Source organism: Wallemia mellicola (genome assembly GCF_000263375.1).
Source record: "Wallemia mellicola CBS 633.66 unplaced genomic scaffold WALSEscaffold_26, whole genome shotgun sequence".
NCBI classification, from domain to species: domain Eukaryota; kingdom Fungi; phylum Basidiomycota; class Wallemiomycetes; order Wallemiales; family Wallemiaceae; genus Wallemia; species Wallemia mellicola.
The window spans coordinates 97,385-125,259 of record NW_006531983.1 but is presented as its reverse complement, the minus strand read 5'-3'; the positions used below and the strand labels follow the sequence as shown (position 1 = coordinate 125,259).

At 40.2% G+C, this 27,875-nt stretch overlaps 16 protein-coding genes and 1 non-coding gene across 17 annotated transcripts; 9 read left to right on the top strand and 8 right to left on the bottom strand.

Moving 5' to 3' along the window:
- Nucleotides 1-4: 4 nt before the first annotated feature.
- On the top strand, nucleotides 5-802 carry WALSEDRAFT_41179 (hypothetical protein; the record flags this gene model as incomplete). Its single annotated transcript, XM_006960347.1, has 1 exon — nucleotides 5-802. One exon carries the CDS (start codon nucleotides 5-7, stop codon nucleotides 605-607), a length of 603 nt encoding a protein of 200 aa, XP_006960409.1. The 3' UTR covers nucleotides 608-802.
- A 516-nt stretch (nucleotides 803-1,318) lies between these two features.
- WALSEDRAFT_61411 (hypothetical protein) lies at nucleotides 1,319-2,391 on the top strand. Its single transcript, XM_006960346.1, has one exon. The coding sequence runs from the start codon at nucleotides 1,431-1,433 to the stop codon at nucleotides 1,665-1,667; it is 237 nt and encodes a 78-aa protein (XP_006960408.1). The 5' UTR covers nucleotides 1,319-1,430; the 3' UTR covers nucleotides 1,668-2,391.
- Nucleotides 2,392-3,204: 813 nt separating this feature from the next.
- WALSEDRAFT_t87 lies at nucleotides 3,205-3,298 on the top strand. Its single transcript has one exon. It is a non-coding gene; the product is annotated as a tRNA-Ile (tRNA).
- A 963-nt stretch (nucleotides 3,299-4,261) lies between these two features.
- WALSEDRAFT_22114 (transaldolase) lies at nucleotides 4,262-5,328 on the bottom strand (the record flags this gene model as incomplete). The annotated part of the gene is made up of 3 exons (XM_006960345.1): nucleotides 4,262-5,042; nucleotides 5,089-5,212; nucleotides 5,259-5,328. The coding sequence occupies 3 exons, from the start codon at nucleotides 5,326-5,328 to the stop codon at nucleotides 4,262-4,264; spliced, it is 975 nt and encodes a 324-aa protein (XP_006960407.1).
- Nucleotides 5,329-5,679: 351 nt separating this feature from the next.
- WALSEDRAFT_33966 (Translin) lies at nucleotides 5,680-6,483 on the top strand. Its single transcript, XM_006960344.1, has 2 exons — nucleotides 5,680-6,377; nucleotides 6,426-6,483. Exons 1-2 carry the CDS (start codon nucleotides 5,778-5,780, stop codon nucleotides 6,468-6,470), a joined length of 645 nt encoding a protein of 214 aa, XP_006960406.1. The 5' UTR covers nucleotides 5,680-5,777; the 3' UTR covers nucleotides 6,471-6,483.
- Nucleotides 6,484-6,950: 467 nt separating this feature from the next.
- WALSEDRAFT_10709 (hypothetical protein) lies at nucleotides 6,951-7,824 on the top strand (the record flags this gene model as incomplete). The annotated part of the gene is made up of 2 exons (XM_006960281.1): nucleotides 6,951-7,635; nucleotides 7,685-7,824. Coding segments are annotated over 2 exons (825 nt in total), but the record flags the coding sequence as incomplete, so codon positions are not given.
- Nucleotides 7,825-7,910: 86 nt separating this feature from the next.
- On the bottom strand, nucleotides 7,911-8,986 carry WALSEDRAFT_33965 (hypothetical protein). Its single transcript, XM_006960343.1, has 6 exons — nucleotides 8,959-8,986; nucleotides 8,905-8,909; nucleotides 8,749-8,845; nucleotides 8,630-8,703; nucleotides 8,452-8,575; nucleotides 7,911-8,403 (listed from the first exon to the last, which is right to left on the bottom strand). Coding segments are annotated over exons 2-6 (591 nt in total). The 5' UTR covers nucleotides 8,907-8,909; nucleotides 8,959-8,986; the 3' UTR covers nucleotides 7,911-8,109.
- Nucleotides 8,987-9,111: 125 nt separating this feature from the next.
- On the top strand, nucleotides 9,112-9,769 carry WALSEDRAFT_61408 (hypothetical protein). The gene is made up of 2 exons (XM_006960342.1): nucleotides 9,112-9,245; nucleotides 9,294-9,769. The coding sequence occupies exons 1-2, from the start codon at nucleotides 9,135-9,137 to the stop codon at nucleotides 9,714-9,716; spliced, it is 534 nt and encodes a 177-aa protein (XP_006960404.1). The 5' UTR covers nucleotides 9,112-9,134; the 3' UTR covers nucleotides 9,717-9,769.
- On the bottom strand, nucleotides 9,764-10,334 carry WALSEDRAFT_66239 (hypothetical protein; the record flags this gene model as incomplete). The annotated part of the gene is made up of 4 exons (XM_006960341.1): nucleotides 9,764-9,886; nucleotides 9,936-10,070; nucleotides 10,115-10,220; nucleotides 10,267-10,334. 4 exons carry the CDS (start codon nucleotides 10,332-10,334, stop codon nucleotides 9,764-9,766), a joined length of 432 nt encoding a protein of 143 aa, XP_006960403.1.
- A 70-nt stretch (nucleotides 10,335-10,404) lies between these two features.
- Nucleotides 10,405-15,245, bottom strand: WALSEDRAFT_61407 (hypothetical protein). Its single transcript, XM_006960339.1, has 7 exons — nucleotides 14,575-15,245; nucleotides 11,979-14,528; nucleotides 11,823-11,931; nucleotides 11,657-11,772; nucleotides 11,015-11,610; nucleotides 10,682-10,969; nucleotides 10,405-10,632 (listed from the first exon to the last, which is right to left on the bottom strand). Exons 2-7 carry the CDS (start codon nucleotides 12,589-12,591, stop codon nucleotides 10,426-10,428), a joined length of 1,929 nt encoding a protein of 642 aa, XP_006960401.1. The 5' UTR covers nucleotides 12,592-14,528; nucleotides 14,575-15,245; the 3' UTR covers nucleotides 10,405-10,425.
- Nucleotides 12,944-15,179, top strand: WALSEDRAFT_22174 (glycoside hydrolase; the record flags this gene model as incomplete). The annotated part of the gene is made up of 2 exons (XM_006960340.1): nucleotides 12,944-14,528; nucleotides 14,575-15,179. The coding sequence occupies 2 exons, from the start codon at nucleotides 12,944-12,946 to the stop codon at nucleotides 15,177-15,179; spliced, it is 2,190 nt and encodes a 729-aa protein (XP_006960402.1).
- Nucleotides 15,246-15,360: 115 nt separating the features above from the next.
- WALSEDRAFT_66236 (chitin synthase 2) lies at nucleotides 15,361-18,444 on the top strand (the record flags this gene model as incomplete). The annotated part of the gene is made up of 8 exons (XM_006960338.1): nucleotides 15,361-15,399; nucleotides 15,450-15,896; nucleotides 15,944-16,221; nucleotides 16,267-17,554; nucleotides 17,598-17,762; nucleotides 17,811-17,892; nucleotides 17,940-18,348; nucleotides 18,393-18,444. The coding sequence occupies 8 exons, from the start codon at nucleotides 15,361-15,363 to the stop codon at nucleotides 18,442-18,444; spliced, it is 2,760 nt and encodes a 919-aa protein (XP_006960400.1).
- A 445-nt stretch (nucleotides 18,445-18,889) lies between these two features.
- Nucleotides 18,890-19,738, top strand: WALSEDRAFT_30292 (hypothetical protein; the record flags this gene model as incomplete). Its single annotated transcript, XM_006960337.1, has 1 exon — nucleotides 18,890-19,738. One exon carries the CDS (start codon nucleotides 18,890-18,892, stop codon nucleotides 19,736-19,738), a length of 849 nt encoding a protein of 282 aa, XP_006960399.1.
- On the bottom strand, nucleotides 19,694-21,854 carry WALSEDRAFT_48871 (DNA polymerase alpha, subunit B). Its single transcript, XM_006960336.1, has 7 exons — nucleotides 21,264-21,854; nucleotides 20,964-21,215; nucleotides 20,718-20,915; nucleotides 20,440-20,670; nucleotides 20,185-20,390; nucleotides 19,969-20,137; nucleotides 19,694-19,918 (listed from the first exon to the last, which is right to left on the bottom strand). The coding sequence occupies exons 1-7, from the start codon at nucleotides 21,714-21,716 to the stop codon at nucleotides 19,745-19,747; spliced, it is 1,683 nt and encodes a 560-aa protein (XP_006960398.1). The 5' UTR covers nucleotides 21,717-21,854; the 3' UTR covers nucleotides 19,694-19,744.
- A 119-nt stretch (nucleotides 21,855-21,973) lies between these two features.
- On the bottom strand, nucleotides 21,974-22,367 carry WALSEDRAFT_66233 (hypothetical protein; the record flags this gene model as incomplete). The annotated part of the gene is made up of 3 exons (XM_006960335.1): nucleotides 21,974-22,073; nucleotides 22,126-22,234; nucleotides 22,280-22,367. The coding sequence occupies 3 exons, from the start codon at nucleotides 22,365-22,367 to the stop codon at nucleotides 21,974-21,976; spliced, it is 297 nt and encodes a 98-aa protein (XP_006960397.1).
- Nucleotides 22,368-22,471: 104 nt separating this feature from the next.
- On the bottom strand, nucleotides 22,472-24,480 carry WALSEDRAFT_70513 (hypothetical protein). Its single transcript, XM_006960334.1, has 3 exons — nucleotides 23,678-24,480; nucleotides 22,686-23,632; nucleotides 22,472-22,637 (listed from the first exon to the last, which is right to left on the bottom strand). Exons 1-3 carry the CDS (start codon nucleotides 24,456-24,458, stop codon nucleotides 22,548-22,550), a joined length of 1,818 nt encoding a protein of 605 aa, XP_006960396.1. The 5' UTR covers nucleotides 24,459-24,480; the 3' UTR covers nucleotides 22,472-22,547.
- Nucleotides 24,481-24,759: 279 nt separating this feature from the next.
- On the bottom strand, nucleotides 24,760-27,869 carry WALSEDRAFT_22107 (2-oxoglutarate dehydrogenase, E1 component; the record flags this gene model as incomplete). Its single annotated transcript, XM_006960333.1, has 3 exons — nucleotides 24,760-25,341; nucleotides 25,386-27,494; nucleotides 27,540-27,869. 3 exons carry the CDS (start codon nucleotides 27,867-27,869, stop codon nucleotides 24,760-24,762), a joined length of 3,021 nt encoding a protein of 1,006 aa, XP_006960395.1.
- Nucleotides 27,870-27,875: the final 6 nt, after the last annotated feature.

Sequence of the window (27,875 nt, the reverse complement as noted above, 5' to 3'; positions counted from 1 at the left end):
TAAAATGAAAGTTGGGAAAGCGGCAGGACCAGATAACATTCCGGTCTCCGCCATAAAAGAATTCACGCCGATAATAGAACCCATATTGACAAAGATAGCGAACAGCTCCTTGCACCTTGGACATTACCCAAAATGTTTCAAAGAAGCGACATGCATTGTGATTCCAAAGCCAAATAAGAAGTCATACCGAGAAGCGAGTAGTTATCGTCCGATCTCACTACTCAACCATCTTTCGAAGCTGATTGAAACTGTCATGACAAAGAGACTACAATATAAATTAGATACCAGAAAGTTAATCCCGAGTACGCACTTTGGGTGTAGGAAGGGCTCCGGTACAGACGATGCTTTACTATATGTCACTGAATTCATTCAAAATGCTTGGAAGCAAAAGAAGGTAGTAATGGCGCTCGCCCTAGACGCACAAGGAGCTTTCAACAACGTCATACATGAGAAGCTCCTTGAGGAATGCAGGAAGGTCGGACTACCGAAGTACCTCACGAGATGGATAGGATGCTTTTTGAAGGAAGGAAAATACGCTTCAAATTCTCCAATTATACTTCCTCGACTTTCGCACTTAGCAAAGGCTCCCCACAAGGGTCCCCAATAAGCGGACCATTGTCTTTGATATATAATACCGCGTTACTGAGAGCCAGCCGAGAGGTTATCAAAATGGGTTATGCAGACGATGTACTATGGATGGCAGCAGCTAGTACACCGAAGGAAGCTAGATCCTTATTGGAAAGCCAAATACACGAAATGTACACCACACCAAATTTTATCACACTATCTAAAAAGAGTGAACGTAATGCTGAAAAACTCAAATAGAAAATACGCATATAAGCAAGGCATTAATCTGGAAATTCTACATGAAACATCAGAGAACAACGCCATCAAATTAATAATTTGAAATGATCAACGCGCAGAAGAGAACCCATTTATCTCATAGTACTATAAGAAGTATTGATGGACGCAGTTGACCTTTGTATCGTCTTAACAATATATTTAGATTTCATCCATCAGCCGCTAATGAGATGGAGAAAGTCATTCCTGATTTTATGACACCGTAGCTCTGACGAAGAAGATACTAAAACTCTATCAATCGTTCCAAATAGTTTAGAAGAGAACACTCCATGTAAACACTGGTCTTCTTGGGGCACTTTCTGCATAATATTCAACACTGAAGCAGGTCTTGATTGAAAATTAAGCAACCTAAAACACGCAAATAGAGGTTACAACGCGCTGTTTTAAACCTAAGAAAGCGTTGCAAGATGTATCGATGTTGTTCAATACATGTCTAATTTAATAAATTATTAAGAGCCTTAATTAGAAAGGTCTTAGCCTATGTATCTTAAAAATCAAAAACTTTTTATTCGATCTTTTGCCAAACTTCAACTTTGACCGTCTCTTGATATAGTTAAATCACCTTAATAATGCAGATTTCAATAGTGTTACTCCTTTCCTTTCTAATATTCCTGGCTACTACTAAAAATCATAAAGTTTTTATAGTTAAAAGCAATGCATTTAAGTCTAATATACTTCAAGCTTCTTGGAATATCCGATTTTCTAACCAAAGAATTATCATTCCCATTGTCAGCTGGCCTTACAGATTTAAAGATGTAGTCAGTTCAGAAGGGAGTCCACAATCATCCAAGCAGTCAAAGCGATAAAGGGTTATCTGTATGTGAGCTAACGCGCTCTACTGGTACTCTTCCTGCATTCTTGAGAACCAGAATGACACCTCCAGCCTTGTATAGGAGTGGTCTCTCTTGTTAGCTCAGACACAGGTAGTCCATAATATGTCTAATCCAGTTGAAGGCTAGGTTTGAAAGAAGTGGCTTTTATGACTACGAATATAACGAGCCGACAAGACATGCTGTCGGTGAATCTGATTTGATGGAAGACACTAACTCATTGTACCAATTAATGGAAATGAACACTGGAGCAGCCTATATAACGATACAGAGTATAGTTATTAAATCTTCTCTATTGTTCATGCATCCAGGAATATCCCTTTTTCGTGTCATTCAGTAAATTCCAGTATGATGTTTATGATTTTTAGACTCCATTGTTCTAGCACTCACGGTAACGAAACGTCAGATGACTTAGAAGTACGTCCGAATTCTCGGTACGTCAGACGGATATGAGTCAGCATAATTGAATTGTAACGAATTCTATGATATATTCTTCTCATTTGTGGTGGAAATAGCGTTTAAACGTGAAACATACGGTATTTGTTGGAAGCAAACAATCGAGGTTCTGAGGAAGCTTGTAAGGCAGCTACTACTAGTGATGGCAATTAGGATGATTGTACAAATTGGACACCATTCTATCAGAAATATCCTATAAGTTTGTAGCCTGAAAATTAGCTATAGGTAAGAGCGTAGAAATAGGTGGTCAAAGAGGAATAAGAGAATTTGAAAAAGTATAAGAGGAAAATCTCGTACTCCTAAGGGCAGCACAGCTTATGACATATTATACTTGAAGTCAGACCAATTTATAAGCCAACATGTTCGCGGTTTCTATTTTTATGATGATGGTGAAATCTAAATACATCGTTAAAACGACACAAATTTTACCTGCGTCCATCAGTACTTTTTTAAAAACGATGAGGATCTGAATGGACTGCCAAATTGATTAAAAGCGTTTCCTGAGTAGTATCGTAAAACGTGATGATGATTTACGTTGTGTCTATCTCCATTATGATGACGATGATGATGATGAAATCTGAATATATTGTTAAGACGATACAAAGTTAAACTGCGTCCATCAATACTTCTTAAAGCATGAGGATTTGGATGGTATGTTGAATTGGTGGGAAGCGTTTCTTGACTAGTGTCGTAAAATGTATTGATGATTTGCGTGTCCGGGAGTTTTCTCGGTTACGCGGAACCACCGGAGTATCTTGGGTACGTAGTCAATTGTGGTTTGAAAAACTCGTAAAGGGCTTGAGGAGCTTGTGCGTTCCTGAGCATTGGACCTAATTCGAACCGAATGTTGATCTTGGTTATCTTTCTTCGCAAGGTAATTCTTGCCATTATGTATCTTCTACATATAAATACTCTGTGCGAGATGCTATCATCTACGCCGCACGTCCTGCATTTAGGTGAGTCGATTAGTTTTACACATTAGCGGCGAAATTTTGCAAATTTTTGTACCTAAATTATGGCAAGTATCTTAAAGATGTAGAACTTCGAAATCTTCAACGGTCGCTTAACTCAGTTGGTTAGAGTGTGGAGCTAATAATGCGATATATCGCGGATATACTCCAAAGTCGCAGGTTCGAGCCCTGCAGTGACCATTTCTTTTGACTTTTTGGGCAAATGATGGTTTGCAATTTCTGTTTTTTTTTATCGTATCTCGATACTATTCTTGGAATGGTACTTGTTGTCTGTACGTAAATTAAACTCCTTTGATTTTTGTGTCGATATTAGTATCATGAGTAAATGTCACCAACTCGTAGATATCTGAGATCTTCTCATTAGTGTACTATATCACATTCTTAGAATAGACGAAATCGCGATTTCCGCACTTTCAGACATGATTTTCATGTTATTTTACTTAATGTTTAGCCACTTACGATCTGAAGAGGATGCTATTCACAGACAGATTGAAAGTTATATAATACAACATGTAATGGCAGGCTTGAATTAATCGAGTTTGAAATTCGACAAGTCGGTATGGAAAAGAAACCATGCAAAATTTTCAATCAGACTTGAATACTGAATACCATCAAGAGATACTTCAATACGTTTGGTTTCGACCATAATGTTTGACATACTTTGGGTCTCATATGTAATTCAATCCTAGATTCAAGGATCGCTTCAATAAAGATGTCTTCAATTTGATTAAGTCTATTTTTAGGATGGCTGAGCGTTGGTTTTGAGAAGTGAATTGTGCTATAAGTATACTTCCAACCATTGAAGACCTTGAATTTTGTTACGCATTATTTGCTGTAATGCATGAATACCTATACTCACGTTCGTCGCTACGATGTTGAACATAGGGATAAAGTGGATTTGATAGTAAGAACTAGTGACACTTACTGACACCGCGCAACAATAATGGTTATACCTCATAGATACGATATACGAATACATTCGTAAATACTATGTTAAGGACGCAGGCGAACGAGACACGAACACGAAACAGCCAGTCTAACATCATAGTCAGACTCACACATGCAAAAATTACAAGGTCGTAATATTTATTAAAGCAAAGTACCTAACAACTATAGTTTATCCTATATTCTTTCATTCGTAATTTATTCAAGACGCTTCTTAAGTTCGCCACGGAGGGTAATAGCATCCTCACCGAATTTACGGATACCTTCGTGGAGCTTGTCGAATGCCATTTGTTCTTCGAAGAGTGCCCATCTGAACTTAGCCTCGTCGTTGATGAATGATGTCTTTTCGATCTTCTCAGATGCTTGAGCGGTTTGTGGGTCAAGCTTTCTTTCGATCTTGTCAGTTGAGTTCTTGAGTTGCTCAAGGAGAGCTGGAGCGACTGTCAAGAAGTCACATCCAGCAAGGTTCTTGATTTCGTCGGTGGTTCTAAATGATGCACCCATAACGATGGTGTTGTAGCCGTGTTGCTTGTAGTAGTTGTAGATCTTTTGGACGGAGACAACACCTGGGTCCTTCTCACCGTCGTATGAGCCTTCTGGCTTGTTCTTCTTGTACCAGTCGAGGATACGGCCGACGAATGGTGAAATGAGGGTGACACCAGCTTCAGCACAGGCGACAGCTTGACCGAAACCGAAGAGGAGGGTCAAGTTACAGTGGATACCTTCAGCTTCCAAGTCCTTGGCTGCTTGGATACCTTCCCAGGTGGAGGCGATCTTGATGAGGACACGGTCCTTGTGAACACCGTTCTCCTTGTAGAGTTGGATGATTTCACGTGCCTTTTCCTTGGTGGCTTCCTTGTTGAATGAGAGGGAAGCGTCAACTTCGGTGGAGACACGGCCTGGGATGATGTCAAGGATCTTTCTACCGAATTCAACGAGGAGACGGTCGAGTGCGTGTTCAACCTTCAAGTTGAGGTCACTAGAGCGTTTTAGTAAGGTGTATGACTAATAATTGATAAACACACCCTTGTTGAGACTTAGCGTAGTCGATGGCAACATCGATTAACTTGGCGTAGTTTGGTTGCTTGGTAGCAGCCAAGATAAGGGATGGGTTAGTGGTAGCATCTTGTGGCTTGTATGCGTCAATTGCTATATGCGTTTGAGTTTGATATACCAAAAAGAATGGAGTACTAACATTCGAAGTCACCGGAGTCAGATACGACGACGGTGCCAGTTTGCTTTAAGAGATCTAATGAGTTTGACATTTTTAGTTGTTCGTTGTTAAAGAAGAACGGTTTGGAACCTGCTCCGAAATAAAACGTAAGCGGAGTGAAAATTGACATCATAATCTATGAGTAAAAAATAAATATTATATTTATATTACATTCAATAAAGCTATTAAAATTCATTGCCACCTTTTTGGGCTTTTATGCGGATTTTTCAGAGTGTGACGTGTATGATCTACTAGTTGATCTCAAACGTTTGTTGATCTTAGGAGTGTTATTATGACATAAATAAACTCTAGCATATAATCTTTTCGTGAAATCTATCATTTTTATCACTCCGGTGGCTACGACCGTATTTGCGACCCAGTACGGAGGGAAGTATTTTAGGGGAAATATAAAGATATAAGCCAACGATAATAATGCACCGATTGCACAACTACAATACAGTATCTTCTCACGAGACAACCATCATGGGTGACGAAAAAAGAATGAGATTTGACAACTTCCAGGATCAGATGAAGCACTTAAACGTAACTATAGAAAAGGATAATGACTATAAGCAATCACTTAGAGACACAGTAAGCTTAATGGACGAGCATCTGCAGAATGCCATGGCGAATGCTCAAAGGATACACACAACTAAACAAGAAGACATCAAAATAAATGTGATTGAACCAACGACCAGCTGCTTAAAACAATTCCGTGAATTCTATTTATCAGAGTTCGCAAACAAAATGTCTGATATCGAGTACTTAAAATATCAACACCTCTGGAGTAGATCTATACAGACGTACATGTTCATCCAGTTGTTACTAAACTACCTGCAAGATGAAGATTTGCTCACTCACAAGGAATTCAATGAATTCACAAAATACGACGACCATTTATATGACTATTTGTTCGCTTTGATATCTTTAGTCAATGAGTTGACGCGTTTAACTGTCAATACAGTTATCATGAATGAGTTTGACAGACCGAAGCGTATATCTGCATTCTTGAAGGATGTTTATCAGGGATTATCGTTGCTAAACTTCAAGAACGATGCCTTAAGGAGAAAGTTTGACTCACTCAAGTATGATCTTAACAAGGTGGGGGTTGAAGTATCTTACAGCATATCTTACTGACGATAATATAAGGTTGAGGGTGTCATATACGATCTAACATTAAGGAACCTCAACTGAATGACAAGTTATATAGCGATTATAATATTTATTTATTTAATTATAAAAATAAATCTACCCTAGCTGCGTGTCTGTTCCTCTGCTTCTTCACTAGAAATGGTCAGGTTGAAGGATCACCCAAAATTTATAACGATAGCTTTATTGAGTAGTTTGTCCCTGGTATTGGAATATTTCTACTTTGGTTTTCCCTCCAGTTTACTCCTCTACTTGACCCTCCTATTGATCACAACACCGCTGTATATTTTATTGCAATGCCTAACATTCAATAAAGTAAAGCAATCAAGATCAAAACTGGTCACTCTAGCTCTTGTTACATTATCATTCATTTATTTGATATCTAGACCAACTTATCCAGTAACTGGCCCCGGATCGCAACTAAATAGACAAGATCCAATCAGTAACAACACAGATACGTACTTTTTCAGTGCAAACTTCTATAATAATCAAGATGTTTTACCGGAGTTCTTCAACCAGTTTTTACAGTTGTCTGACTATCTGGGACACGATAAAGTTTATCTAAGTATATATGAATCAAACAGCAAAGACAATACAAAAGTTCTTTTACAGGAGTTCAATAAATCACTCAACGATTTAGGCATAAGCCACACTGTCATCACAGATCAATCTACTGTTAAACCAACGTTGGTCGGAAATGAAAGGATTGGCTATCTCGCAGGAGTTCGCAATAAGACCTTAGAACCACTGACGAAGGAATTAGATGAGAAATTCAAAAAATTCAAAAAAATAGTATTCTTTAATGACGTCTTTTTCGATTGGTTTAGCGTAGTTAGACTACTGAACACCCGCAATGGTGATTATGATCAAGTTTGCGCATTCGATTACTTCAAGATCGGTGTATACGATACCTGGGTAACTAGAGATACCTGTCAACGTAGAGTTAAACCAGTTTGGCCACATTTTCAAGATAAGCACAGCATAAACTTACTTCGTCAAGATAAGCCAATTCCTGTAAACAGTTGCTGGAATGGGCTTACGGCATTCGATTCAAAATGGTTCGTAGAGGGTCGTCAAGAGGATATCACTCCCGTTCGGTTTAGAATACTCGATGAATGCGTAGCTTCTGAATGTTTGATGTCTAGCTACGACATCCACTTGCAATCTGACAAGCAGCCCGACATATACATGAACCCACAAGTGCCAACTGGTAAGTAATTTTACTACCTTCACTATACTAAGACGCTAACAAATGGTAGCCTACGAAAGGCCAGTCTTCCAATTGAGAGCCAGATTGGTTAATCTTTCACTCACTCGTCCATACCTTACCTATCGTTATTGGTTTGAAGAGAGGTTGTTTGGATGGCTGACTGCAATAGGTAGGAAGGAGGAAACCTGCGCGGAATTCCTCACAAAATGGAAAATGGACAACTGCAAATCCAATAATTAGAGAGAAACTATCACAGATAAATACCCTTTCATTTGTTTATCATTGTATCATTAAAAATTATACTTTGTATTGAAAAAGAAAACTAAAGAATAAGAAAGACAAGTTGAATTTAAAAATAAACTTGTTAGATTCTGTTGATGTTAGATTGATTGTTGAAAATAATAATTGAGAAAAATATAAAAATTTTGATGAAAATTTTATATTTTTATATGGTTATGGAGAAGAGAAAAGAATCTAGATAACGACGCATTTAGATTTCTTTGATCTATTGCCTGACTTTGTGAGTAAAGCAGCTCTTGTAGCGGTTTGGAAAACTTCTTTTACACCTTCACCGGATCTAGCTGAACATTCTAAGTAATGCTTTGCGCCAATCTTTTGTGCGACGCCTCTACCGTCGCTCTCTTGTACAGGTCTTTGTTGTGTCTTACGTAACTCTTCGAGTGTTTTAGGGTCATTTCTAAGATCTTTCTTACAACCGACGAGGATGGTTGGTAATCCTTGGCAGAAGTGCATGACTTCACTAATCCACTGGTTTGTATTGTAAATAAGAGGTCCTACTTAGTAATAAAAACGTACCTTCTCTTGTACGTTATCAAGTGAGTCGGGGGAATCAATAGCGAAACAGATGAGTATAACGTGTGAATCAGGGTAAGATAAAGGTCTCAATCTATCGTAATCTTCTTGACCCGCGGTATCCCAACTAGGAATATAAGTAAGAAAGGGGGTTTTAAAGTGAAAGTAATTAAAAACGTACAGCGCTAATTCAACATGCTTTCCGTCAACTTCAACGTCTGCTACGTAATTCTCGAAAACGGTTGGTACGTATACCTAGTATGATGAGTTTATAACTAAATTGAGATATAGACGACTAACCTCAGGGAAAGTACCTTTTGAGAAAACGATCAAGAGGCAGGTTTTACCACATGCACCATCACCAACTATGACCAATTTGCGACGGATTTCTGATGACCTGTGCGTTGTCAGTATTCAGAACTGGGGAGCAGCGAACTGGAGAGCAGCTTTACTTACATTGTCTATTAAATAATGAGCATATTTATTTTATTATTTAATAAATAAACTTACACGTTTATTCACTTAGACGGGATGATGATGGGAGGTTAAGTACGCGACTCAACTGAATAGAAAATTACATTGAAAATTGTAATAATATATATTTATTCTTCTAATTAAAACATTTTTTATTCTCTCAATTTATCTCCCTTTATACCTTACCCTCTAACTCTGACCACTCTCTTTATATGGAAGTACTAAACGCTAGAGTAGGACATCTCAGTAATTTTGAAGTATTTGAGATTATTAAAGAGCTAGGGAGCTCTACAGTTGATAATCTACGTTTTACACAGACTGAAGTTAGTATTCGTGGTATATCGTCCTCCTATTTATCTCATAGACCATAGGCTGTAAAGTATCTTAGTAACGATAATCTATCAACTACAAAACAGAATGAAACTGGTATCACGAATCTACTCCAATCGTTGGAACAGTTTCAGACACTCACTAGAGCTGAGAAGCTGATGATTGTCAACCTTTCACCAAAGAGCGTCGTTGAATTATACGTCATTATTGAAGAACTAGAAGACAGATTAAGTGAGGAAGATATTGAAGCTATCCTCTCACTTGTCTCTACCAATTTGGGTGAAACAACCAACTTACAGAACAACAACAATGATGATAATGGCCCTACAGACGAGCCACTATTTGTCGACGAGGATGAACAAGAGAACGCGAAATATGAACAAGAAATTGCAGAACAGGAAGAGTTAGAAAACGCAGACGTTGGCGAAGAAGAAGCCAGAGGCATTGATGAAGTGGACGATTAAAAAGTTTTAGCATTACATTATTATAGAGTATGTTGTATATTATCCAATTAACCAGATTTACGTTTATTAAGTTCTTGTTCGACGCGATTACGTCTCTCTCGTGCATTTTGTCGATCAGTTGTTATTTGCTCAAATTCAGCTTTACGCTTCTCGTGCAACTCTTTAGCCTGCTGTTTAAATTTTAGCTTATCAGCTGAGCGTTGATCAGTGATCACTCACATCGAGTTCCTTCTTGGCGTTATCTGAGAACATGTTCGCTCTGTTGAATTGAGCTTCTGCATCGATCTTTTTCTTTTCTGCTTTCTGTTGTTCTTTCATTGTCTTGTCGATGTTCTTGGTCGCTTGACTTTCCGCCTTGGAATTCTTAATGACGTCGTGGTTTACATCGGACAACCCACCTTTTCTGCATCCCTTAAATGCTTCTCTGCATTTTTGTAATCCTTTTCAGACTTTTTCAACAGTTTGGATGTGTCTTTATCCGACTTGTTGAGATCTTTAAGGCGTCTGCTGGTATTAAGCGAGCTGTTAGGATTGTTTATACAATACACACCTCTCATTCTCCTGAGCAGACACTTCCTGAGTGTCTGTAGAGGTTGCGTTTCTCTCACTCTCTGTCATATTCTCTTGTATGATGTTCGTCATGTTCAAAGAGCGAAAATATTCACACGACAAGACAAATTATTACATTTGTGGCAACATTCATTTTAAATTAGTTAACATCTACACCGCGACTCATTAGCAACTCTCTGATTTGTTGCAAAGCGCTCTCATATCCAGTTTGTTGTTTGACCGTAGGTGAAATTCTTCTCCAACTGAGACTATTTTTGAGCAAACATTTAGCCAATTCGGCGCTGACATTTGCAGGTATGCTGTTAATTGCCTGAGTAAGAACTTGTACTAATGACATTACGAGCATCTTAGATGAAGTGTTAGTGTCATAGACAGTGTGTTTAAAGTGCACTCACGTCTAATTTTTCATCATCCATACCAAGTAATCCACCTTCAACCATCTCAACCAAGTCTAACGCATTCCTAGTCTCTGTCTCATTGTATGGATCATAGCCACCATTTCCAAAATGTGTAATGAGGTAGGGTATAATTATTGTCGAGAGAAGGTGTGGTACACATTCTCTTTCCATGTTCAATTTGGCTTCTTCGTCTTCTGTCTGCATGTCTTCTTCAGTATCATTCATAGAAGCGTAATTATGGCAGAAGTCATATGATTTCAAACTCATGATTGATTTGTTTGAATCCTTGATTATGTTAATACATAATTATAATTCGAATGCTAAACCCACCCTGAGAGCATCCCAACCTGCTACTTCCACTCTCGTCCAGAACTCCCATACGCTAACCATACCTAATGGAGCCCAAGCGCGAATATAGTCATCACCAAAGGCTTTCCGCCATGCGGAAAACTTTTCCATGAGTATATCTGACGGATTCAGGAAGCTAGATGCTTTGACATCCTCGAAGAGCACCTTTACATCATCTTTAAGACCTTGCCGGGCAGTGTTGTATTCTGCAATCTCATGAGGTTCAAGATTGAGAACGACATTACCAGTCGTTCTCCGTTCGTTCAGGATCCTAAATCTTTCTGTCATTACATCTTGATGTCTTTGCTCAATTTTAGCAAGGTTTGGTTGCTTCTCGTCTAAAAAGCTTGCAATTTCATCTGCCCATTGCCTCAAATCGTCAAAGAATGATCGACGATTTTCCACTTCCTCGACTTGTTGTCTTATTTCGTTTTCAGATTGTGATAATTCTTGGAGTTCCTTCTGAGATAACTCGGATAACTTTTGCTTCTCGCCGTGTGTCTTCTCCCCTTCTATTCTGAGATTTTTGAGTCGCTTCATTGCTCCATTGAGTGTCGGAAGTGGTGTTATTTCGGGTACTTTAGTGGAAAGTCAGCGAATACAATAGCGGAGTGGAACACTTACTTGGTGCTGGAATATAGACATTACCATTTGCTGGCTCTTCGTGTGCACCAGCCATCGCTCGCTTGGCTTGAGCTTTCTCCCATGCCTGTTGTTCTTCATCTGATGCTTCATCCATTCTAGGGCATATGCGTCAGAAATCAAAGAGATCGAACTATCTATCACTCACACTTCATCGACCATTTCGCCACGTTCCCTCCTTTGTCGACGAAGGGCGTCTTTTTCACCTTGGTTTGTAAGATGTATGCTTTCATCAGCCCCCGTGTAGGCTCCCATAGCTGCGTTCTATGTAAACAAGAAGTAATATAATCAAGTAAGAACGCACTATCGTCATCAAACACATCATCCTCATGCTGCAATCTGCTTTCAATACCACCGCCAGTGTCACCAGTCAATGTGAGCGCTTGACTGCTACTAGGACCACCACTCAGACTAATATAATCACTCTCATTTGAGTAAGTACCAGCCTGCCTCTTTTTCTTAGCTGCCGTGATGGCTGCATCACTTGGAATTTGGCTCTCTTTGAGGTCGTTGATTGCCTTATCGCCATATATCCGTTTCGCAATGTCACTATAACCATCCTCAGTATCTATATCATCTGTAATGCTAATTTCTATATCGCCTTTTGTTGGAGTATTAGCTTTCAATTCTTCTATCACATTTTGTGAGTAATTCGAGGTTGGCGTTTCAGATGTTTGTCTATTAGATATAGACTGTGATAATAAACTCTTCTTTGGTTTGAATGTACTATCTGTCTCCTCTGTAGTCCCAAATGAGAGATTTGAACGGCGTGGCTGCTTTTTAGCTTTCTGCTTCTCTTTATAGGACAGTGTGGGCGTGATACTCTCTTCGTCATTTGTAGATCTCACTGGAGATTTTTCCTTCTGACGGGTTGATCCCCTCCCAGATCTCTTCTTGAATACTATCTCGTCAGCCATATGATGTAGATGGTAGACTGGGTTCAAGGAAGGGTAAATATTCAAATATATACTATAAATTCTAGTTATCAGTTATTACCTCTTCCTTATTTCGCGTCTCTGATTTCTTTCTATCTAGTTAGCAGCCATCATCATGTGTTTTATATGCAACTATATACAATAATAGTTCTGTAGAAATATTTTCACATTCCCTTATTCAGACTTCAGACCCTTCCATCGGTCATGCTTTTTGCGACACCACGTGATGCTTAGACAACTCTAATCAAGATCTGTGATGTCAGAAGAGGAACAAATTAAACTATTAGCTTTGATCACACGCGATCCTTTATTCTCTCCATCTATTATACGAACAATGGTGAGAAAACTATCAGTAGCACTCCTAGCTTTGTCGGGTGTATTAAATGCCCAACAATCAAACAGCCAAAGCGCTACTGCAACTGTATCACATATTCCATTGTCTACAGCTTCACCTTCACCCGCTCTCCCCACGGACACCAACATTCCGGGCGACGATGAGGAGGTATACCCTCAGCCATGGTGCAGCAGCCCTATCTACTGCTCCGGTGATCTTTTGCAATCTGTTGCACTTGCAGAGCTGTACGAAGATGGCAAAACATTTATAGATAAACCTACAAAATTTTCGCAAGCTCAAGTCTTAGACGCTTGGAGTAAAGTTAATGACGGCGATCAAGAGAACGCCACAGTAGGTCAAATAGAACAATTTGTACAAGAAAATTTCGGTCCAGAAGGTAGTGAATTGGTGGAAGTTCTGTTGCAAAATTTCGATACGAACCCTGAATTTTTGAATAACATTAATGATGACCTCGTGAAGGGATTCGTTGGTACTATACATAGCTATTGGAGCCAACTTATTCGCCAAGTTAACACCACAGCTACGTGCGATAACGACAGTTGCGACACCACATTGTTGGAGTTGCCAGACACATTCGTTGTTCCAGGTGGTAGATTCAGGGAATTGTATTACTGGGATACTTACTTTACCTTCCTCGGTATGCTTAACTCAGGTTTGAGTGAACAGGTCCGCGAGACACTCAATAATTTCATTCACGCTATCGACACATATGGCTTCATACCAAATGGCTTTAGGAGTTACTACCTGAATAGATCCCAACCACCATTTTTTGCACTCATGGTAGAAGACTACGTGAACTGGACAAATGACACCGGGTTCCTGGATATCGCTTTGCCGGCTATCGAGAAGGAACTCGTCTGGTGGAAGAACAACCGCACTACGGAAGTAAAGTCTCCATGGACTGGTAAATCTCACAATGTTGCAAAATATAATGTAGCAAATACTGCGCCAAGACCTGAGAGCTACTTGGCTGATTTCGAGGTTACTAATAAAGATGTAGAATATACGGAAGAAGAGAAACAAGAACTCTACGCTGAGCTCTCATCTGCTGCTGAATCAGGTTGGGATTTCTCCAGTCGGTGGTCGAAATCACCTCGTGCTAGTCAAGGTCTAGATGACCAAAATCCCGTCCTCAGACAACTTAACATTCGTCAACTTGTTCCTGTCGATCTCAACTCCATTCTTTACAAAGTCCACACAGCAGCAGCTTCTTTATATGCTATATCATCGGATAGCAATCAAGAACAAATAGACGCACACAACAAACGCGCGGAGGAAATAAAGGAGGCCATTTTGGATCTTAACTGGGACAACGATCAAGAGTCTTTAATCTTCAAAGATTTCAACACAACTGCAAGCGATTACTCTTCCACTTGGTCATTAGCTAGTTATTTCCCATATTGGGCGGGTATCATTCCAGACAGCGTCTCAAGCAGCGTAGATACTGCTCAGTCTGCCTTTGCTGGCTTGAGATATACATTGGATAGATTTAATGGATCATTGCCAACAACTATCATTGATAGTGGCTTACAATGGGACTTGAATGCTTGGGCACCGCTGCAATGTAAGTTTTTTTTAGGTCTTTGTTATACCTCTGACACAAACTTAAGACATCACAATCAAGGCTCTTGAAGCACTTCCAGATAATGTTACAACACAGGCACTTCGCAGACCTGAAGAAGGCCAGTCAACTTTCTCACTTGTTCCTTCCAAACAATTGGGAATGGATGACGAGTCACAAGTACCTATTCAACCATTGTACAACATTTCAGGCAGCACTTCATCTAAGAACGGTTTCACAAATGAATATGAAGGCAACAACTGGAGAGACACACTAGCAAATGAGGCTGTGCAGAGATTTATCAGTAGTTCTTTCTGTAGTTGGTATTCTACCGGTGGTTCTATTCCAAACATGCTCGATCAGTTGCCAGCTGAGAAGCTCGCACTATACGATGCAGACAGCTCATATACAGGCTATATGTTCGAGAAGTACAATAGCACAAACCTTGTTGCAGCAGGTGGTGGCGGCGAGTATGAAGTCGTTGTTGGTTTTGGTATGTCCAATGGTGTACTCATAGACCTTGGAAGCAGATATGGAGATAAGCTCAGCAAACCACAATGTCCAGACATTGAAATCACAGAAAGGCAATTACCTCGTAGACAAATCGGACCTCTTTACAGTGGAAGGAGAACCCTGAACTACGTCGGACAGTAAGACATGCGCACGACGCAATGACCACGAATATAAAAAGACAAAAAATAAAATAAAAAATAAAGCCCACACATTTGTTTGATTGTTGTTTTAAATATTAAATTTTCTGTTTTAGAAACTGCTGTGCTACATTGTTGGCACAGCTTAGAATGTAGTTCAACTTCTTGATTTCAACCATCAAAGGATGAATCGACATCATCACGTACCGCTAGAAGAGAGTGATGTGAGTGATTTTTATAACAGCGAGTGTATTCTCATAAAACTCCCGTACAGTCAGAAGATCACACTTCTTATCCACTTCAGTCTACAGCTGAACTGCCGCAGTACTCAAGCCACCCATTTAACGACTACGAGAGCCCATTCCAATACCCACGCTCTCCCCCTCAGCCAAATCCTTATGGATATGCGCCTGTCCAGGAATCAACAATTATGATGCCAGAAGCACAGAGAATGCCGGAGCCGGAAGCTCAGGTTTTTACGAGCAATGAAGCTACCCACGGTCCAAATCCAAACCCTATGCCACAAGGCATTCAACTTTATGATGCACCATACAGCAATCCAAGCGATCCATTTGTGGACGATCATATGATGCCAAGCCACCATTTACATCCTGAACAAGAAGGTATGGGTTTGCTTAGACCTAACACAGCTTTATCTGGTTCTACTCAAGCACCTAGTGGTACAAGTCAATCAGTCAGCGGTGATGATGATATTGACCAGGTGCGTTTACTTCCTTTTTATGTATCATTAAAACTGAAACACATTAGGATACCGCTATTAGGTATGGTGGAATACCCCAACGCGTTCCAAGAAGATACAAGACTACGAAGCGTGTCGAACTTCAAAACGGTAACCTCGTCCTTGATTGTCCAGTTCCTACGCGACTGTTGGACATGTGTCATAACAGAGAAGGCGACGAGTTTACCCATATGAGATATACAGCAGCTACTTGCGATCCAAGCAACTTTGACGCTGAGCGTTACACTCTTAGACAACAGCTTTACAATCCACCAAGACGCACTGAAATTATGATCTGTTTGACAATGTGGGTATTGCTATTTATATTTGATTTAATTTAACATCCAATCAGGTACAACGAAGATGAGTTCTTGTTCACGAGAACCATGCACGCTGTCGTCACCAACATCGTTCATTTGTGCTCCCGTGGAAGGTCCAAGACATGGGGTGATGAAGGATGGAAAAAGGTTGTTGTTTGCATTATCTCAGATGGTAGACAAAAAATCCACTCAAGAACATTAGCTACTATTGCAGCTTTGGGTGCTTACCAGGACGGTGTTGCAAAGAACGTCGTCCAAGGTCGACCAGTCACAGCGCACATCTACGAGTACACTTCTCAAATTGATATAAAACCTGACATGAAGTTCAACGAAAAGTCAAAACGCAAAGTACCAATACAGATCTTATTCTGTCTTAAGGAAAAGAATCAAAAGAAGATCAACTCACATAGGTGGTTCTTCTCAGCTTTCTGTGAAGCATTACAGCCAAACGTCTGTATGTTGTTAGATGTTGGTACTTCTCCAGGACCAAGATCTATCTACCATTTGTGGAAATCTTTCGATTTGAATTCAAACACTGGTGGTGCATGTGGTGAAATTGTCACTTTCAAGGGCAAATTCATGTCAGCATTGCTTAACCCATTAGTCGCAGCCCAAAACTTCGAATACAAGATGTCGAATATCCTCGATAAACCGCTGGAATCGGTATTCGGTTATATCTCAGTTTTACCTGGTGCCTTCTCTGCTTACAGATGGGTCGCCTTACAAAATGATATCAATGGACAAGGTCCACTTGAGAAATATTTCCTTGGTGAAAAGTTACATGGTGGAGATGCAGGTATATTCACCGCAAACATGTACTTGGCAGAAGATAGAATTTTATGTTGGGAGCTCGTTTCTAAGAGAAACATGCAATGGACATTACATTACGTAAAATCCGCAAAAGCTTTCACAGATGTTCCAGACAGAATACCAGAACTTATTAGTCAACGTAGACGTTGGTTGAATGGTTCATTCTTCGCTGCTATTCACTCAGTTACTCACTTTTACAACATTTATCGCTCAAGCCATACTATTCTTAGAAAGATATGGTTGCATATTGAAATGATTTATCAGTTTATTAATTTGGTTTTCAGTTGGTTCGCGATTGGTAATTACTTCATTGTATTCCGTGTTTTGTCGGATTCAATGGAACAAGCTGAATCTAAACTTAAGGCTTTGAATGTCATCCTGGAATTTTTATATATCGCTCTACTTGCTTTGTCATTCTTGCAAGCTATGGGTAATAGACCTCAAGGTAATAGTAGTAAATGGGGTTATCTTGCAGCGTTTATTGGATTTGCAATTATTACTTCTTATATGGTGGGTTTACATTAATGTAAAAACAAATACTAACATGGCTAAGATTGCTGCTGCTATTTATTTGGCTGTCACAGGTATTCAAAACGTTATCCAATCACATAATGGTAGCATTTCAGCAAGTGATCTATTTGGTGATCAAGTCTTTATCACCATTGTCATTTCTATTTCAGCTACATATGGATTATACCTCGTTGCTTCACTTTTATTCGTAGGTGGATATAGTATATTTTCACTTAATTACTAACTTGATACCCAGTTTGAACCATGGCATATGCTTACCAGTTTCTTCCAATACCTTATGATTGCTCCTAGTTATATCAATGTTTTGAACGTCTACGGTTAGTCTTTAGATAACTCAATGTGTTTTTGACTAACAAAAATCTAGCATTCTGTAATACTCATGATATCTCCTGGGGAACTAAGGGTGATACCAAGGTAGCAACAGATCTTGGTGTTGCCGGTGATAAGAAACAAAAAGACAGTAACGAGATTGATGTTGCACTACCAACTGACCATTCTGATATTAACGCCGCTTATGAAGATGCGTTACATACAATGGCCAACCCACCACCTCCTCACAAAGAGAAGGAAGATCCAGCCACGAAGCAAGCTGACTACTATGCCGCATTCCGTACTAACACTGTCTTGGTATGGGTTTTGTCGAACGCTCTTCTTGGTGCTGCCATTCTCGCATCAACTAGCGCATTTGAAGTAGATGATGATGACAAGACAAATAGGACCAATGTCTACATTGCTGTCATCCTTTACTTTGTAGCAGGTCTATCAGCTATTCGGTGAGTATTATAATGTCAAAACAACAAAGCTAATAGAAAAACAGTTTCATTGGGAGTTGCTCATATTTGATATTGAGATTGTTTAATCGTGAATAAGGTATATTGTTATTATAATAGATTGCAAAATTCGTTTCTTTTCTTTGAATTCGTTTGCTTATTTGAGCTATTGAACTGTTACGACGATGAGTAATCGCGGTGAATATAACAAACCAATTCATATAAAGAGGACGTCTAACGATTGATGGGCAGGTAAGAAAGATAATAAACTCGATAGACGCGTTCCTGTTATAGCGATTGATAACGATAACGATGAAATTGAAAGCGGAAGTACGTCATTCAAATTGCGTCCAGTTAGTCCAGAGCCTAACTTAGGGTTCATATCTACTGCCCGTAGGCTTTAATCTCTCTTCATCTCTTTCCATCTCTGAATTAGATAGCGTCACCACATTCTAAGAATAGTCGCAAAAGGGATATGACTGAAGGAGGCAGGCATGACTCAGGTGTTTTTAAGAAACCGAAACATGATCTCATTCCAGCGAAAATGCCATCTGTTAAAGAGAAGCAAGACGACAGTAACCTCTACGCTAATCAAATGAAAAGAGAGAAACTTAATGGAGACAACACCAATAAACCCATTCAATTCGCTTCACCTAAACAACGCAGTAAAATTCTGGACTTTGTCGGTTCACCGAGCAAGAAAGGTAAGACACCATCGAAGAAGACTCGTAGCGATGGTTTATTTCAACTCACACCAATTGATCCTATCGATGAGGTACAAGATTTGCTTGAAAAAGAAGAAACTACAATACCTGAGAATACAAATTCTTCACAACTGGATGTCTACAAGATGGAGAATATGATAGATTTGCAACAATTATTGGACAAAGAAAATAACATCAATAGGGAATTTAATAGAAATTCAAGCGAGGGAGCTTCAAATAATGACCATTCCTCCTCTAACAACGCTACTACGTCGAGTAAGACATTATCAAATAATGTTGATACCGAGGATCTTAATCACGTTGGGTGCAATGGAAAATCATCTAATGGCAAACCCACCAACAATGATCATTACTTACAAGAAATTACACTAGATATCCTTGATCATAATGAAAGACTCGAGTTGGAATTACGTAAACAAAGATGGCAAATGTGTACACTCGATGAATGGAAATCCGATGGCTTGGAAATAATAGATGAATTTGCTGAATTGATTCGTCAAGTTCAAGAGAGAGTTACATCAAAGATAGATAACATGACTGATTTCATAAATCGCATTAAAGAAGGCAAAATCGTACTCAAAGAACAAAAGCATAAATTAGATGTATCAAAAGAAGAAGTAAATGAAGCGACTAAATCACTAATTCTTAAGAAAAAGTATATCAAATAACTACTATTAGATATTTATAATATCTACTCTGCAGCGTTCATTTATTTTATGATGAATAAATTGGTTTGTATTGCTTAATTGCTGTTTGCTCATTGGATGTATCGATAAATGAGCAAATGTTCCGCTATTCTTTCCCCTTGCTGTTGGCCATGGATTCACGCAAATAGTTTGATCAACGACCTGTGTTTATGTTAAGTTGCGTTTCCTAAAGAAAAATCTACATCACCCACCTTGGCAAAGTTTTTGAGTATGCTTGGTAAAATTAATATATCGGGTATAACTCTCTCATCGGCATCTTCACTTGTCTTTCCATTAGGGAAGTTCGCGAGTTCTAAATGCGATACGTCGAGGTTAACATCTTGAGACAATTCTTTTGGTGCTGGGAACATAGGGTAATAACTATTATAATGTTAGTACTTAAATGAAGGTACCATTTTATTACCCACATTTGTTGATCTATTATATCACTACAAAGATTCTTCATATTGTCATTCAATGTTGCTCCATTAGTTTCATTTTCTTCTTCATCAGCTTCCTTTAGTGGTTTGAAGAATTCCTCTTTGCGAATGTGCATGAAATTATCGACATTTGAAATACCGAATAAGACTTCATTTACGTGGAATGATGCTGGATTACTGACGCATTTACATCTCTTTCGGATAACTGTCAGCCATGATTATCAAAAAAAGCAAGCTACGAACCTGTCTTGGAGGCAAACCGAGATTATTGAGCGGTAGTGCGTTTTGGGGGTAGACTACATATGGTGTGATCAAGTCTCTGACACTTGGTATCAGGACAGCTGTACATCCTTTAGCGTTTTCAAGAGCTCTTGTTAGTCTGCTACCAATGCGCATCTTGAATAGATCCTCGGTAAGTAAATCCACCTCGCCTTTCTTTATCATTGGATGATTGGCATCTACGAATGGACCGAGCTATTGTAATTGATAAGGAAGAGTGCAACAAGAAATATATTACGCACCAGAATAACAACATCTGGTTGCTTCCTTTCCACTTGAGTCATTAGAGCATCGAACGGCTCGTAATCTAAGTTACTGTCCAATGTATATGGTCCGGCAGCAACGATTACCGACATCGGTGATGAGCCAAGAGATTCCGTAGAGTGTTGCATATCATAGAGCTCTTGTGAATGTGTCTTCACGGTGCCCAAAGGTGGCATCTATGACTGAGTTTAGTATGTCTAATAGCATTGAAATACAACACCCACAGTAAAGATTTCTTCAACACCAAAGTAACCAGCACCTCTGTTTGATCCCAGAACACCGACGATACGGCCAGGGAACAACCTTATTCCACCACTGCCTTTAGGTACACCTCTAACTTTACATTCATTTGAGAATCGCAAAGGTACTCTAGCACCACTACCCAATGACTTGGATGTTTCAAGTATGATACTATCCTCATCTAGTTTTGTAATATCGGTTTCTTTACATATCCTACCAATGCAGATAGTTTGTGACTAGTCGTCTGTGAGACAATCACGTTGATTGTTGGGAAGATTACGCACCTGATTCATCATTCCTGGATCACCAATTTCAATCTCGAAGCTACCTTTGTAGAATTCCTTAACTCTGTTCGCGAAATAGTCTATACGTTCATCTAATACGGCTGAACGTTCGGAAAGCTTTTCGAACATGTACCTATACTTGTACTTTTTCAAAGAAACAGCAGATAAGAGACCAACGCGTGTGTCAAATACAGAATTGTTTGGTGCTATTTCAAGGTGACCATTGAGGGTGTTAGTGATAAGACCAGGGTTTTTCCTACTAACGAAATTGCTCTGAGATGCTTTGGGCGTACTATCAGACGCGTAGTTAGATGGTGTGAGCGGAGAACTACTGTTTCTTAACGGTGTCGACTGCTGCTGAACTCTTTTCTTTAGATTTAAGCTTGGTTTTTTAACTGGAGTATTTTGTACAGCTTCAGATTGTAATTGTAACTTAAAATTACGTAAATTCATAATATTTAAACTCTTATCGCTGCTAGTACAGGTGTTGAGAAGGTAGCTCTCCCACTTAAAGTAGAGCTCTTCTGCTGGTAGATTGTGTATCTTTGAAGTTGCCAGCAACTCGTAAGTGATTGTTTCATCCTGGGTATTGAACAGTCTGGCAATAGTCGAAGACATCGTCGTCGTGTAACAAGACGCGTAAAGTGGATATAATGCAAATATAATTTATCAGAATTTCATACAACATGTTTGATTCCTCTATCGTTAGTCTACACTTCTCCAGATCCTCTCCTCTCCCTTGGTTGTTGTCCAGAGTTAGGTGAAGAAGACAATGCGTTGGAGTTCGCACTAGGTGATGAGTGTGGAATGCTAATGAATCAATAGTCAGCTGCTATTCTATTGGAAATAGTGTATGACCCACGTTTCAGGTTTTGGTATAGCTGTACCAACCGGTTCCGAGGATGTTTTAACGCCGGCTTGCTGCATTGCATAATCACCTGAGTCAAAGTATTGTCTACCTTTGTTTGCCCCTGTATTGAATTAATATATGCACCGTGGAGCAACGATAAACTCACCCAATAACGCACCAGGCGCACCTTTCTTTGGCTTTAAATGTCCAAACTTTGATTTCAATTGCTCCTCTTGGGCTTTCAAATCACTCATCGTCGTTTTTGTCTAAGCGACAAACGTCATAGCCAATTAAGTAAGTGACGGCAAATTAAGAAAATTTTATTTTTAATTTCTTTATTATTAAACTATTAATTTACATATTATATAGCATATCATTTAGTTTATATCTTCGTCTTTATAAAATGGCATAGGCGTTCCGATTGAACGAACGAATCATGTCTTGAGCGTTTTCTTTGAAGGCGTTTTGCTAACAGACTTATCACCATACTTTAACAATTGATATAAAGATGATATCTGATCGGCCTGTGCATCGTCATGTGAGTGTTTACCAAAAACGGAAAAAGTACATACCTTGGATTCAAGGACAGTGATAACTTGGTGCAAATGCTGGGTTAACACTCTCCTCTTTGCCGCATTAGATGCTGGATCGAGCACCTTAAATTGTTCTGACATCTCAGAGTAGATGCCCCTGTAATGCGCGAAGTCATCTTCTAATTCTCGCACAACTCTTGCGAGCACCGTCTGTGGAGGTACTTTGCTTTCCCATCCTGAAGAACTCTTGCCCATGCGCTCGATCAATCCCTCGACGAAGCCCTCGTCATTCACTTTTTGCTCAAGTGATGGTGTAGGTGGTGGTACAATAGCAGATGACCTCCTCGTAGTTTTCGTCGTTGAACCTGTTGATGCTGGCAAAGTCCAATAAATTCCTGGTTTCTCTTTTGTTGAACGCTTCGATGTACGCGGTGTGGCCGTAACTGAAGTTTCTTCGATATTGATCGCAGGAACTTCCTTAACAGGCGAAGCTTTATCTTCAGCCTCTTGCTGCTTAGGTTGATCAGCAGGGGCTGTCTCTGTTGACGGATGCGAACGCGCTGCTCTGTCTCTCGTTGGAGAGAAGAATGATTGAGGGGAGGGATCAGGGCGAAGGTGCGCACCGAATGGCCTTAGGACGAGCTTTGGTGGTGCCTCTTCTGACTTCTCCTGTACACTTTGTGCTGCATTAACTGCCCTTCGTCTCTCATCTACTCTCTCTTCCTCGCGGGCTTCTCTCTCTTTACGCAAATTGTCTTCTTCCTTCTGTTTACCCTCGTTGAGGGCTTTCCAGAGCCCATCAACATCCTTGTTGAGTTTACTAACTTGACCGTTTAGCCATCCAATTTGCTTGTCCTTGTCGACCAGTTTGGCTTCATTTGCACTCCGATCCTCCTTGAGCTGGTCGATGACCTTCGACTGAGAAGAGAGTTCACCTTTGAGGTTTTCGACTATACTACGCAGTGTTTTACCCATCTCCTCGAGTGCTAGATTTTGTTAGAAAAAAGCAAAACCAAGACATCATCACTTACCTCTCTTCTCATCAGCGAGTATCTTACACTTCGCTTGCCACTCCTGTTCCGCCTCCTGGGCGCTATTGGCTCTCGCGCGTGCGACTTCTCTCTTTGCTACGATCAATTCATTTTCTAACTCCTGCGCCCGTTCCTTCGACTGGGCGTTCTCGGCATTGAGTGCGTTCAACTTATGTTCTAAATTACTGATGCTGTTGAGTATAACCTGTTCATCTTCTCTTCCTAACCGCGTGCGCTTGGATGATAATAACTTGTGAGTGCTTCCCTTATCCGGAGAAGCAGTAGCATATGTTAAACCCGTGAGATCTGGCAAACGCGCACCATCTAATGTTCTACTATGGTTCGTATCCTCATACGTCGTACCACCAAATCTGGATGGATTAAATGGTGATGGATTGACCGGCTTGTTGCTGATAAGTCGATCAAGCTCTTTGCTGAGCAAAGCACGTGAAGACGCAGGCGCGGGCGTACTACCATTCACAATATCTTTCAATGGTGTACTGCCTGTTGGATGACCTTCTGAAGCTTTTGAAGGCGTGTATCCGTAATCATTGCGTCCGTATTCGACTGAGTAGTCATAATAGTCATCATAATCAAGATCTTGCAATGTAAAACCTTCTAATTGATTGTTAAAACACTCCTCTGCGCGTCTTCTTTCCCTTTCTTCATCCGCAAATTGTATAGTTTGCTGTCCGGGCGTACTTATTGACGATTGGCGACTGTGTGAGGTGTGTGAACGTGGTGTCGGTGATGGACTTGCCGGTGGAGAAGATTTGTACATGTTGATAGATTATCTACCCCGGTTTCACGTTCTTGATATGATGGGTGGAGTTTAAGAGACGCGATGAGATAACTACCAAATTTAGAATTTTGATAAAATACACGCGTGAATAACTTAAATATCTTATTAATTGCTATCATACTTTATTTTATATGCAAGCTCCTTTATTTACTTTAACAGCTGTACTTGTGACTTGCATTCGGAGGCTATCGCTAATAAGTTATGAGAAAAATATATTCCATTTTATTATTTATATTTACATGCAAAGAATATTTAAATCATTATGTCGACCAGTTGATTTTTACCATGATGCAGCGAATCTAACGTTTCCAGGTTCACTTGAGAAAGCAGCATCCAAAATCTTCTTAATCTCAGTGGTGTGTACAGCCTTTGAACCAGTTGCAACACTACTAGATGGATCTCTACCGACATATTGAGGCCAACGCTCAGAGTGGTGCTTAGTTTGCTTGACCAATGTCAATAATCTTTGTGAAACGTATGACCATGCACCGTTATTCAATGGCTCTTCCTGACACCAAGTAATCTCAGCGTTAGGGTATTTGTCCAAATGACTTTGAATCAAGTCGTATGGGAATGGTGAAATTTGTTCAAGTCTTGAAATCGCAACGTCATAAGCTTGTCTTTCCTCTCTCTCTTTGTATAATGTGTGGTAAACTTGTCCGGAACATAAGATATGCTTGCGTACTTTCTCTGGCTCGACCATCTTCTCACTGTTTTCTGGAATGTATCTTTCGAATTGAGTTTCGCCAGTCATTTCTTCCAAAGTAGAGCGAGCCATTGGGTGACGAAGGAGCGCTTTGCTGAAGAACAAAATGAGTGGTTTACGGAAGTCTCTGTGGACTTGACGTCTAAGAACGTGGAACTATATAATGTTAGAAGAAACCTAAAAAAATCAATAACACTCACGTAGTTGGCTGGAGTGGTTGGGTAAACAACTTGGATGTTACAGTCTTGGTGTTGACGTGCCATTTCTTCTTCAGTTGGTACACTGAATGGATTGTCATCAGCCAATTGTAAGAATCTTTCTATTCTACCACTTGAGTGTTCTGGACCTTGACCGTCGTATCCATGTGGAAGGGACATAACCAAACCGCTACGTTGGAGCCATTTACGTTCACCTGAAGCGATGAATTGATCGATGATACATTGCGCGTTGTTTGCAAAATCACCGAATTGGGCTTCCCAAAGTGTGAGATTATCCGGTGAAACGAGCGAGTAACCAAGCTCGTATCCAAGCGTACCAAATTCAGATAAGGATGAGTTACATACGACAACGCCTGCTTGTCTGCTACCAAGGTGGTTCAAAGGCATGTACAATGACTCATTTTGTTGGTCAACAAGGATCGCATGTCTTTGAGAAAATGTACCTCTTTCAACATCTTGACCGGATAATCTAACATGGATTTTTTCGAGTGCTAATGAACCGAAAGCAAGTGCTTCAGCAGTTGACCAGTCAATTCCCTTTCCTTCCATGACCATTTTACCACGGTTACCGATAATTCTAGCCAAATTCTTGTGTGGAGTGAATCCATCTGGGAAAGTTGAAATGACTTTACCAATGTTTTCTAAGGTCTCTTGTTTCACACCTGTTGTTGCTGTTGGAAGAACTCTAGCAGCGAGATCATCAGGTGATGGGAAACCTTCCCATGATGAACTCAGCCATTCACGACCGTGTGGTTTGTAGTTTGGTGCGTTCTTGAAAGCACTTTCGAGCTTAGACCAGACTGCCTTACGGTGCTCCTCCATTTGAGTTTCAGTGAAAGCTTCCTCTTGTTGAAGTTGCTTAACGTATTTAGCAAGAGCTGTTGGTTGCTTAGCAATAGCTTCGTACATGATTGGTTGTGTGAATGATGGTTGATCAGATTCGTTATGACCATGCTTTCTGTAACAAACTAAGTTGATGACAACATCCTTCTTGAATTTAGCTCTGAAGTCGGCGGCCAATTGGAAAACGAAGGTGACTGCTTCAGCGTTGTCACCGTTACAGTGGAAGATTGGTGCATCAATTGACTTAGCAATGTCAGTTGGGTAAGCAGTTGAACGTGAGTCTTCTGGGTCAGTAGTGAAGGCAACTTGGTTGTTTACGACAACGTGGATTGTACCACCAGTACCGTAGTTTGGCAAGTTGACCATACCGAGTGTCTCGTAAACGATACCTTGTGCAGCGAAGGCACCATCACCATGGAGAAGCAAACCTAATGAAGAATCACCTTTGCCTTCATCACCTTCGATATGTTGTAAAGCACGTGTTTTACCTAAAACAATTGGGTTTTCAGCTTCCAAGTGTGATGGATTAGCAACAAGTGACAAATTGACCTTCTTTCCTGATGGGGTTGGGCGAGTGTAGTTAGCACCCAAGTGATACTTAACATCACCACCGCCAGATTGAGTATCATCGTTTGCTCCGGTGAACTCGTTGAAGATAGCCTCTGATGGTTTTCTGATGACGTTTGAGAGGACGTTGAGACGACCACGATGAGGCATACCAATGGTGATGTGCTTAGTACCGTGGTCAACAGCTCTGTCGATGAGAGCCTTCATACCTGGAATGAGTGATTCAGCTCCTTCCAAACCGAAACGCTTCTCGTTAGGGAATTTAGCAGCGATGAATTGCTCCCAGCAGGTGGACCAGAGAAGTCTGTCTAAGATGTTGCTCTTCTCTTCGATATTGTACCTCCATGGGTGAGGAATTTCGACTCTTTTACGGAGCCAGTCACATTGATCCTTGTCAGGAATGTGAATGTACTGTATACCGATTGGACCACAGTAAATTTGTTCACAAGTTTGGATGATCTCGCGCAAAGACATTTTGTTACGTCCGTCGATAGCAAAACGAGGTAAAATACCTGGACCCAAGCTAATTTGACGATCTAAATCGCGTTCTGACCAACCATAACTGTCGATTTTGAGTTCTGGTGGTACCATATTGTTTACATCAGTTTGTGTAAGGTTGAGTGGATCCAAGCTGGCCAAGTGGTGACCACGAACTTGATACGCACGAACGAGGAGTTGTGCCTATATAGTAAGTCAGGTAATAGAACGCGAGAGGGGAGTACAAACCTTCAAGTGATCGCCCAAATCTGTGTGCTTTGGAGATGCAGCAGAGTCAGCCAAAGCACCTGCCAATTTTGGTGGTGGTACAAAAGCCTCAGCTGGATCTACACCGTTCTCGAGTGCTTCAAAGTAGGTAGCAAAAGAAGGGTGCACCGAGTTGTTATCCTTTCTCCACTCGCCGTACGCAGATTCTAAGAAAGCGTGATCCAAGCCAGTTGTAGAGAAAGCATCGAACGGCGCTGGGGGTTGTTTGAGCGTGTCTTGAGATACTCTTATTGAGGTGGATAGCAGCCTCCTACTGCATAATCTGCTGTTAAACAGCGATCTACGTAACATCATCGT

Coding starts and splice junctions, on each gene's coding strand:
- WALSEDRAFT_61411 (XM_006960346.1), top strand. CDS start 1,431: ATGCAGATTTCAATAGTGTTACTCCTTTCCTTTCTAATATTCCTGGCT.
- WALSEDRAFT_33966 (XM_006960344.1), top strand. CDS start 5,778: ATGAGATTTGACAACTTCCAGGATCAGATGAAGCACTTAAACGTAACT. Junction 6,378..6,425: donor TCAAGTATGATCTTAACAAG/GTGGGGGTTGAA, acceptor CGATAATATAAG/GTTGAGGGTGTCATATACGA.
- WALSEDRAFT_33965 (XM_006960343.1), bottom strand. Junction 8,704..8,748: donor CAAAAGGTACTTTCCCTGAG/GTTAGTCGTCTA, acceptor TCATCATACTAG/GTATACGTACCAACCGTTTT. Junction 8,576..8,629: donor AAGCATGTTGAATTAGCGCT/GTACGTTTTTAA, acceptor TTATATTCCTAG/TTGGGATACCGCGGGTCAAG.
- WALSEDRAFT_61408 (XM_006960342.1), top strand. CDS start 9,135: ATGGAAGTACTAAACGCTAGAGTAGGACATCTCAGTAATTTTGAAGTA. Junction 9,246..9,293: donor TACGTTTTACACAGACTGAA/GTTAGTATTCGT, acceptor CATAGACCATAG/GCTGTAAAGTATCTTAGTAA.
- WALSEDRAFT_61407 (XM_006960339.1), bottom strand. CDS start 12,591: ATGGCTGACGAGATAGTATTCAAGAAGAGATCTGGGAGGGGATCAACC. Junction 11,932..11,978: donor TGATGTGTTTGATGACGATA/GTGCGTTCTTAC, acceptor CATAGAACGCAG/CTATGGGAGCCTACACGGGG. Junction 10,633..10,681: donor TGGATGATGAAAAATTAGAC/GTGAGTGCACTT, acceptor ACTTCATCTAAG/ATGCTCGTAATGTCATTAGT.
- WALSEDRAFT_48871 (XM_006960336.1), bottom strand. CDS start 21,716: ATGAATTTACGTAATTTTAAGTTACAATTACAATCTGAAGCTGTACAA. Junction 20,916..20,963: donor GTGTTGAAGAAATCTTTACT/GTGGGTGTTGTA, acceptor ACTCAGTCATAG/ATGCCACCTTTGGGCACCGT. Junction 20,391..20,439: donor TCGGTTTGCCTCCAAGACAG/GTTCGTAGCTTG, acceptor GTTATCCGAAAG/AGATGTAAATGCGTCAGTAA.
- WALSEDRAFT_70513 (XM_006960334.1), bottom strand. CDS start 24,458: ATGTACAAATCTTCTCCACCGGCAAGTCCATCACCGACACCACGTTCA. Junction 23,633..23,677: donor ACTCGCTGATGAGAAGAGAG/GTAAGTGATGAT, acceptor AACAAAATCTAG/CACTCGAGGAGATGGGTAAA. Junction 22,638..22,685: donor TCACTGTCCTTGAATCCAAG/GTATGTACTTTT, acceptor GACGATGCACAG/GCCGATCAGATATCATCTTT.